Source organism: Salvia hispanica, chromosome 2, assembly GCF_029641045.1.
Source record: "Salvia hispanica isolate PSC_SH4W2 chromosome 2, Shi_PSC_v1, whole genome shotgun sequence".
Taxonomy (NCBI): domain Eukaryota; kingdom Viridiplantae; phylum Streptophyta; class Magnoliopsida; order Lamiales; family Lamiaceae; genus Salvia; species Salvia hispanica.
In genome coordinates this window covers 44,681,246-44,691,416 of record NC_142693.1, presented here as the reverse complement: position 1 = coordinate 44,691,416, position 10,171 = coordinate 44,681,246, and the positions used below count along the sequence as shown (strand labels likewise).

The window sequence follows — 10,171 nt, the reverse complement described above, 5'->3', positions numbered from 1 at the left end:
CATCTATATATCAATACACAGAACCAAAGATGTAATGCACAAACACAAACATACCAATATATCACTTGCTAAAGGGATGCATCCAACAACTTCATACCAAACTCCCACATAACAAAAATGAACAATAATCTACAAAAAAGATGGAATGATGCATAACCTTCATTCTGTTCTGGCTGGCTTTTGTAGGGCCGTTGTCTTTTAGTCATTCTAGATCTGCGCGACGAGAGGGCAAGAATCGGTAAGTTTTCAACCATAACTCAGTGTGGTATCACCCAAAGAATGATGAAAATTGTACATATTGGCCAGAAATCCAGCATACAGTGAATAGAATGCTTACAATACCAACGTCTCCAACAAAAAAACAACTACTTTTGTGCATTACACCTACTGTAAAGTAAAACGATGCAAAACCCAGATCCAAGGAAGAGAACTAATTGTGATAGCAAGGATGAACAAAACCCTATCTCTAATAACTGCAATTTCATCGTTTCCAACAAAATCGAGCCAAACAATTTTGTGAAATATTTCACTTATAAACTAAAAATCGATGTTTAGGAGTGTTTGTGCCTACCAAAGAAAAAAAACAGAACAACACCTTTTTTTTTGCAGGAGATGTTTCGACTTTCAACGATTCAGAGCGCGTAGTGATTTCACGGCGGGAATGGTCCACCAACGTAGATTCCACGGCGGGAATGGTCCACCAACGGAGAGTTCACGGCGGGAGCGTTGGTAGAACTTGATTTCAACTTACTCGGCGGCGGCTAGGGTTTTGGGGAACTGGGGGAGAATATTTGTGAAGAGAGTGTGGATGGGATGGAGTGAGAGAGAGGGGAGTTGAGAGGTCAATGAAAATGCCGCGTAAATTTCAGACCTGCCGTTTTGAAACTGATTGTGTAGTATGCTGTTTTACTGCTTTATCCTTTTAATGCACGAAAATGCACAAATAATGCAACACGGGATCAGATTGGCCCTTCTAATCTAGTCCATCCATTCCATCAATCTAATGGTTGATATTAAGAAGAGAAAAGACACTTAGGGTGTAATAGGACCCTAATGCTCCCCCTATGAGTATATATATATAATGATTTGGTTGCCATTTATGTGTAGCCAATAAAATTAGAATATATACTTTAATTTGCTGTTACTTTAAAGAAACTGATTCAAATTAATTTGGTCAATTAGTCATTACGATTTGATTAAAGAATGATATATTTATGGATCAAATTAGTTAGCAATATTAATGCAAAAGAATCGTCCATATTATTATATATAGCCACTTTGATGGAAAGGGTTTTAAAGTTTGATAATTAGGGTTTGTCATCTCTCTGTCTATAAATACAAGTGTGGTGATCCCATCAAATCACACACATTAAGAGAACACATAAACGAGGGAAAAAAAAGAGAAACAAATCCTTGGAGTTGCACCACTACGCCAGAAAAGGTTCAAGAAAATCGTCTCCTCCTTCCTCAATCGCTTCCGCTATGGATTGCCAAGGTATATCTCGATCCTATTATACTTATGGTTTACGTGAAATACATATTGTTCGAAGATCTTCCTTTATTTATATTCAATTATGTAATCTTGAATATATGATGATAAATAATGTCCAACAATGCATTTTTTACACTAAACTTTTTGAATCATTACGTTAAGAGAATTTATGCATATATAAAAAGCAAATTTTGGACCATTTTTGAAATATTTATAAATTGTGGGCATCAATTGGAATATTTATAAGAGTGCATAATCAATGTATCATTATAAGAAAAAAAAAACGTCTTTTGTGATTCACATTTAAATTCCACAATTGATATTACCCTACCTTACATTATAATATAAAAAAAACATGTCATTATAGCTTTGACCACTAATCAAATTTTAAATTTGAATTTTAGTTATCTAACTTATTTATCATATTTAAAGTGGATGTTTATAAGTTTTGAATTTGAAAGGTAAAAGCATTTTTCTTATAAACGGAGGAAGTGAAAAGTTACGAGAGGCATCTATTTTAAATACGTTGTTAGCTAATGGATGTTTATAAGTTTTGAATTTGGAAGGTAAAAAGCATTTTTCATTATAAACGGAGGAAGTGAAAAGTTACAGAGAGGCATCTATTTTAAATATGTTGTTAGCTAATCTATACGTATATAAAAGACGAGTTTTGGCCATATTTTAAATAATTGTGAATTTTGGGCAAAATTTTAAATATTTATAAATTTTGGATCTTGATTGTAATTTTGTATTTAATTTGTGTATCATCCTATCTTGAATTCAGTCATAATATTGTAACGGCCAATTACTCATAATTGTTTATCATCATACCTTGAATTCAGTCATAATATTGTAACCGCAATCATATTAATGTGGAAATTATAATATTTATGTTGATGAGTGCATAAATATTTAAATATGGAAAGAATCGTCAATTCCTTTGACCATAAAATTTATTTCCTTTTAGCACCCACTTAAAATTTTGAGAATTTAACATAAATTTCTTAATAATAATAACATCGTTGTCTAATTTATACATATATATAAAAGACGATTTTTGAGTTAAATATTGAATACTTAAGAGTTTTGAGTGCGAATTTTAAATATTTATTGTTATTGGATGTTTCTTATCAGTTTTGTAATATCTCGGTACAGGACGTAGATGAAATATTTACATGCACAATTGTTATAAGCAATATATCTTTTATTTCGTGAGAGATTGTGTGAATGTTTTGACATTTGTATGTCTAGGAGCTTGATGCAAATAAGTTTTCTAAACCTTATGAACGAATATATTGTTATCGTAAGGTACAATTTTTTATGCTGCATACTTATATTCTATGGACTCTTTTAGTATTGATAATTATCTCTACTTTTTGATGTATATGGTATTGAAGCATTTAGGCATGTCAAATCGGGTATCCACGGATATCCGATCCGAAAATTTCGGGTACCCGATCACAAATTTCCCAAAAACTACTATCCGATACCCGATCCAAAAATGATTTCGGATACCTGGATACCCGAGTCGGTTATCCAGTCCCAAAAAATTGGGTATTCAGTCCCGATTGGACACCAGTGGTAGAGGGCAGCAACAGTGGACAACTGTGGTTGGGCAGTAGGCGGTGGGCGGCGGTGGACGGCTGAGAGCGCTGCAAGGCTGGGAATATAATTCTTTTCTGTATATGTTAGTAAAACAATTTGGTAGGCTTTTGTTTCTTTGCAAATAAAGTGGTGTAAAATGATTAATTAACTACTTCTATTACTCCCTCCGTCCCAAAGTATTAGACCAACTTTCTTTTTTGGGATGTCCCAACATATTAGACTCATTTCCTTTTTTAGCAAAAAGCATCTATCTTATTTTATTCTCCATCTACTTTTTTCTCTCTTCTCTCCCCTACTTTTTCCCTCTCTCATACTTTACTCTCTCCACTTTAACTATTTAAATATCAATTCCTTATCATATGCCCAAAAAACGTGAGTCTAATGCTCCGGGACGGAGGGAGTACCTATTACCCTAAATTAAGTAACGAAGGAATAAATATATTTAGAAGGAAGCAAAATAGCACAGAAAACAAAGTACGGCGTCTGTTTCTGGGAAACAGCTTGGAGCTGTGCTTGTTTGCACTGTAGAGATGACGAGGGTTTTTGGGATACATTTAATTATTTAATTTTTTAAATAATAAATAAATATATAATTTACTAAATTAAAAAAAAAAAAAAAAATCGGGTAATTCGGGTATACCCGATCGGGTATCAAGTATTCAAAAATCACATATCCGAACCAGATGCCGAAACCCGAAAAATTGGGTATCGGATATCCAATTACCCGATTTTTCGGGTTTGGATATTGGATATTCAAAATCCGATATCCATTTTGACACACGTAGAAGCATTTATGTTGTCAATTAATACAATATGAAATTATGATTGTTGTTTCGTGGTAGACATTAATACAATATAAAATTATGATTATTGTTTTATGACAGGGAATAAAATGGTCATTTAAATTGTTTTACACATCTGCGATTTTTAAACACTTTGTTGATTTATAAAGTTGTTTAATTATATGTTTTGGATTGTTCATTTAAATTGTTTTACACATGCGATTTTTTAACCATGAGATCATATAATTGTATCTGGATTTAGGTAATTAGTTCAAAATATGATATTGTTGTGATGAAATTAAATCGACCTGTGCATCGCACTGATACTAATTTAAATAAAATACTACTCCATGAAAGATCTTTTGTCTAATGTCTCTAAACACGTGAATTTCCAAATTATCTAGATCTAGCTTCAATTTCCTCGATTTTTTTAAACTAAAATTACTTAAACAAAAAACTAAACGAAAATAATAAATATGAATAATATAAGGTGAATAAAAAATTGAAAGTGGTGGTTATGTCACGTGAATCCATTTTTTGTTCGTTTCCGTTTTTTTAGCTGTTAATTATTTTCATCTCCTAAATGATAATTATATTTCTTTGAATAATGATTTAATTAGTAGAATAATTTTTTCGCATTTTTATTTAAATTAGGTATTTATTTTTATTAAAATATATAGTTATAATGAATATAAAAATACTTTTCCCATTAGTGGAAAATAGTCTCATTTTTTCTAAGTTGATTCGTCTTCGGAATTAGTCTCATTTCTATTCATAGAACTTTTTCCTAACTTTTTATTTTTCCATTTAACTACATTTTATTTATTTTTTATCCTCTTAGAGCATCCACAGTCATGTCTAAAAAATAAAAAATTACACTTCCGGCGGCGGTAGCGACATCATGTTCAAACGAGACATTAGGAGTGCGATTGTTTGTTGATGCGTCGCTTGTTCTGACGGCGACATACAAGAAGTGTCGGCCGTTCTAGCAACGTGCAACATTCCAAATAAAATAGATGTAGAAGAGTCAAGAGTCATTTGGTTTGGCTCGTCTTGCCCCCTTTCTCTAGACATACTAGAATTGAGAAAAATGTTTGAGAGATAGTTTGGTTTGATGTAAAAAATTTGGGTGATGAATGAAGGAATGTACAGATGATTGAATTGAGAAAAAAAAGTTTAAAAAAGATGGTCATATTTTGGGAGTGGGGATTTTTTTAAAAAATTTTCTGACTTTTTTCAATAATTTTTTAAAAATAAATTAAATGGATAAAACGACACTCATCCGCGATGTGCTACATGGGCTGGACGCGTATACCTTGTGCCGCTAAGCTAAGCTCACTGCGCGAGCACACTGCCTAATGGTGAGCTTATGCCATGCCGCCAAAGAAAAACAATATTAGACCACCCCCATCGGTGACTATGAGATGGGGGTGGAGCATAAAAGACAAAATAGAAAGTATTAAAAATAAAGCAAAAATAAAATTATCCAACCCAACCCCCATTTTCAAGGCTTGTCAGCCGGCCCATACAAAAGTGAAGGCCAAATGACACATGTCGAATTTTCATTGGTTCCCTGTATTATTATTTTTACTTTTCTTATTTACTACTATTAATTATTGATTATCACTATTTTATTTAATAATGTACATGTCTTAGAATTATAATCTATAAATATGAAATCTAAATACTTTTGAATATTTTGAATATTGTGAATTTATGAAATTTTTATTATTTTAAGTGATTAATTTTAATTTATTTAATTACTATTATTTTTGTCTTTATATATCATTTCAAACTCATGTGAATTATTCTTCCAAACATTCATGTCAGCTCCTTTTCTGAAAAATTCACGTGAACTAGTTCATTTTATTTATGATTAATTGTTATTTTTTTTTTATTTCTTTATTATTTGCTACTTTTTTATTATGCTTCATTTTTTCTATATATATCCCACTAAGCATGCAAAACTCTTCACAAACAAATAACTTTCTTTTCATTCTTGTTTTGATAAATTTGGTTTCATGGATCCAAATTATCCAGACTATCGTCCTTGTTTCTCAAACCATCAAAATTCCCAAAATTATCAACAATTATCAGAATATCCAAACTCCCAATTTTTTTCAAATCCGGAGTATTCACAAAACCTTGAATTTTCTCCAAATTTAAGCCAAATTCCTACATCTACTGAAATTCCCACGTCTGGAAATATCACCGCAATTTGTTCGGAGATGTCCAACAAGCGAACAAAAATCAGAGGAGCTCAAAAAATCTAAGTTGGGGTGTGAAAGAAGACATAGCACTTATGTCTTCTTGGGTCTACGCAAGCGAAGATAGTGTGCGTGGTAAAAATCAGAAGGAAGATACATTATGGCTAAATGTCCATAAATTGTATCATGTCTGCCAAGCAGAAAATCCAGGTGAAATTAACAAAAGAAATATGGACTCTTTGAAGGGTCGATGGAAACGACTTAACGGAAACGCCAACAAATGGGTGGCTGCTTGCAGAGCTGCCAACGCCCGAAAAAGGAGTGGCATGAGCGACCAGGATGTTGAGAATGAAGCTCATAGCATCTACAAAGGCGACGGAGGCAACGGCTTTCAAGATTTGATAGTGTTTAATGAAGTTATGAGTAAACATGAGAAGTGGAGTGTTCATGATGCAACACAGGTATTTCCTGACAATGAAAATTTTGCTAATGAACAGGATGGCAGCTGCTCAAAGAGGACAAAGACTTCTGAATCCGGCGAGTATACTATCCCTTCAAATCCGGAAACTCCCACATCTGGACATTCAACTAGTTCCCGACCTATAGGCAGAGACAAGGCAAAAAGAAAAGGAAAAGGCAAGGTAACACAATCTGATTCTATTAATGCACAATGTGATGCAGATCTTCATGCACTTAGGCTATCTAAAGATAATGAGAACAAAATAGCAAGGGCTCGACTGCAGCTAGAACGTGAAAAGCTGGATAAGCCCTCTATGAAGATGTACCAAAGAATGTTGCTTAAGTTGTTGGAGAAAGAGCACTTGTCCCCAGAAGATCAAGACATGAAAAGCAACCTAACGGAGATTGTGTTTGGAAAATAAATGCTTTTAGTTTGAGATGAGTTTGGTGTGACAACAAGTTATGTAATAGTAGTTTGGTGTGATCTTAGTTGTAGTAATATTTGTATGGTGTGCTTTTAATTATGTAATGTTAGTTTTGTGTGATCTTAATTTACTTCATTTGGTGTGATCTTTGTTTGCACTTTATGTAACATAAATTTATGTAAAATAAATTAGTGTCACAAGAATTTTCTGCAAAAGTAAGTGGGATGTCACAAACTTCAAATTTTACCACATGGATTTGCAGATATGAGTTTGATATCACATGCATTTACTAGTAAAAATAATTATTAAGATGCCAGGAACATTATTTCTCTATCACATGCAAAAGTAAGTGGGATTTCAGAAACATATGTCACATGCATTTTCTGGCAAAAGTGATTGAGAAGTCACAAGCGTAATTTCTTTATCACATGCATTTTCTGGAAAAAGTGATTATTATGTCACAAGCGTAGTTTATTTATCACATGCATGTTCTGACAAAAGTGATTGATATGTCACATGCATTACTGCAAGTATGTCTATCACATGTCTTGTTGGAAATATGAGTCAGATATCACATGCATTATACTACTAAAGTTATTGATATATCACATGCATTACTGCAAATGTGTCTATCACATGTCTAGGTGAAAATATGAATTCTGTGCCACTTGTAAATAGTATTTAGTTTATAAATAGCTTGTGAATTCTTTTTGAAGATAACACCAACTACTTACTCCAATTCCAAAAAATGCCTTCCAGTGAAAACTCATCACTTTCATCAGATTCAAGTTTTGATGATTCAAATACCATTGCACTCAATCAATGGGAAGAACGAGTTTCTCAACAAAATCATCAAATTTATACAATTGTTGAGAATATGTTATCTAACATTCCCAATCTAACTGCAGGGGTCCAAGCTTCTAGAGTAAGAAAAAGGTATTGTGAAAGGCAACGCGAGATTGGTGCTGAGCGTTTGATCAATGACTATTTTGGTCCCAACCCGACGTACGGACCAGAGGTGTTCCGACGCCGATTTCGCATGCACAAATCCGTATTCCTTCGGATAGTAGAAGCTGTGACTGCTAACGATGAGTATTTTCAGGAGAGACGCGATGCTACTGGGAGACAAAGTTTGTCCTCTTTACAAAAGTGTACAAGAGCTATGCGGGTGTTGGCGTATGGGACATCATCCGATGTCGTCGATGAATATTTGCGGATGAGTTCAACGGCGACAAGAGATTCTCTAATGCATTTTGTTGATGGTGTTATTTCATGTTTTGGTGCCACATATCTTAGAAGACCTAATGAACAAGATATGGCCAAACTTCTATTTGTAGCAGATCAACGTGGTTTCCCAGGCATGATAGGGGGTATACACTGCATGCATTGGCAGTGGTAAAATTGTCCTAACGCATGGGCTGGACAATATACAGGGAGAAGTGGAAAACCAACGATCATTTTGGAAGCTGTGGCATCATACGACTTATGGATATAGCATGCATTCTTTGGGACTCCAGGTTCGTGCAATGATATTAATGTACTCTATCGGTCTCCTGTTTTTGATGATGTCTTAGAAGGTCGAGCACCATATGTTAATTATGTAGTGAATGGTCATCAATATAATAGGGCATACTATCTTACTGATGGCATATATCCTGCATGGGCTACATTTGTCAAATCAATCACTTCCCCACAAACTCAAAAGCATAAGTTGTTTGCTCAACACCAAGAGTCCATTAGAAAAGATGTTGAGCGAGCATTTGGAGTCCTACAAGCACGTTTCGCATTTTTGCGACGGCCGTGTCTTGTATGAGATAAGATTTTGATGGGAAAAATTATGATGGCTTGTATCATCATGCATAATATGATAGTAGAAGATGAACGTGATACATATCAAAATTATTATGATGCCACTGAGTTTATTGAAGATACGCATACAAGAGTACATGAAGAAAATGTTGAAGCCTTTTGCTATTCCACTCAACGGATCGGGAGCTTGTCATCATATATGACTAATCGAGCTCAACTCCGCAATAGAGAAGCTCATATTGCTCTTCGAGAAGATTTGATTGAGCACATTTGGAATAAATTTGGCACAAACAATTAAATATGTACTAATGTTTATCTTGTTTAAGCTAGTTTTTTTTCCACTCTTCATTTGTATTTTGGTTTGTTTATTTCTATTATCATATTGTATTTTTTTAATGTGTGTAATTTATTATTATATTGTGCTTTAATTATTTGAATATCTAATATTTTTTGTTTTAAATTTGAATCATATACTTTTTTATTATAATTTGTAGACATTATTTAATATATTTAAATTAATTATAAATCAAAATATTAATATAAAATATATGAAAAAGAAAATATTGGGTTGGGTTGGGTTGGGGTCACTGATGGAAGTAAAAAAGTTGATGGGGGTTGAATTGAGGAGGATAGAGAAATGAATATTTTATTAAAAAGTTGATTGGGGTTGGGTTGGATGAGTGTCATGGATGGAGATAGTCTTAAAAGAAAAAAAAGTTTTATGTAAATATATATACTCCCTCTTCCCATAATAGGAGTCACGTATGGTGTTGACACGAGTTTTAAGAAATATAAAGAATAGTGGATTGGAAAAGTGAGTTTTAAGAAATATAAAGAATAGTGGATTGGAAAAGTTAGTGGAAGATGAAGTCTACTTTTTTATATTAATTTTATAATAGAATGTGAGTGAAGTAAGTTAGTGAAATTTGAGACCTACTTACTATTTATGATAAAAGTGAAATGTGACTCTTGTTTGAGACGGATCGAAATGAAAAAATATGACTCTTATTATCATGCGGAGAGAGTATTATTCAATGAGTAAACTATATATAAGTAAAAATTCTAATCATAATTTTAATGTTTTACACGATGAATAATCATTCAAAAAAAAGAAACATAATCTAAGTTAGCAAATAAATAACGCAGTAACTAATTAGGCTGAGGGCCATTCCATCTGTCCTGAAGCGCGTCTACCAACCAGCCCTTGAAAACTATCGAACCTCGAACTGACCACATCAATTCCTACCCCCAATTTCTCCGCGGGCACATCTCTCTAACCCTTCCCCAATCCAGCCCCAATCCCGCCAAACCCTTCAGCAGCCCTTCATACGACCGCGTCCACGCCGCATTCCTCTCCACCAGCTCCGCCACCGCGTCTCGTAGGCGCTCACT

At 33.7% G+C, this 10,171-nt stretch overlaps 1 protein-coding gene across 1 annotated transcript; it reads left to right on the top strand.

Moving 5' to 3' along the window:
• The first annotated feature begins 5,780 nt into the window (after positions 1–5,780).
• On the top strand, positions 5,781–7,189 carry LOC148932495 (glutathione S-transferase T2-like). The gene has a single exon (XM_089063406.1). The coding sequence runs from the start codon at positions 6,182–6,184 to the stop codon at positions 6,965–6,967; it is 786 nt and encodes a 261-aa protein (XP_088919532.1). The 5' UTR covers positions 5,781–6,181; the 3' UTR covers positions 6,968–7,189.
• The last annotated feature ends 2,982 nt before the right edge of the window (positions 7,190–10,171 follow it).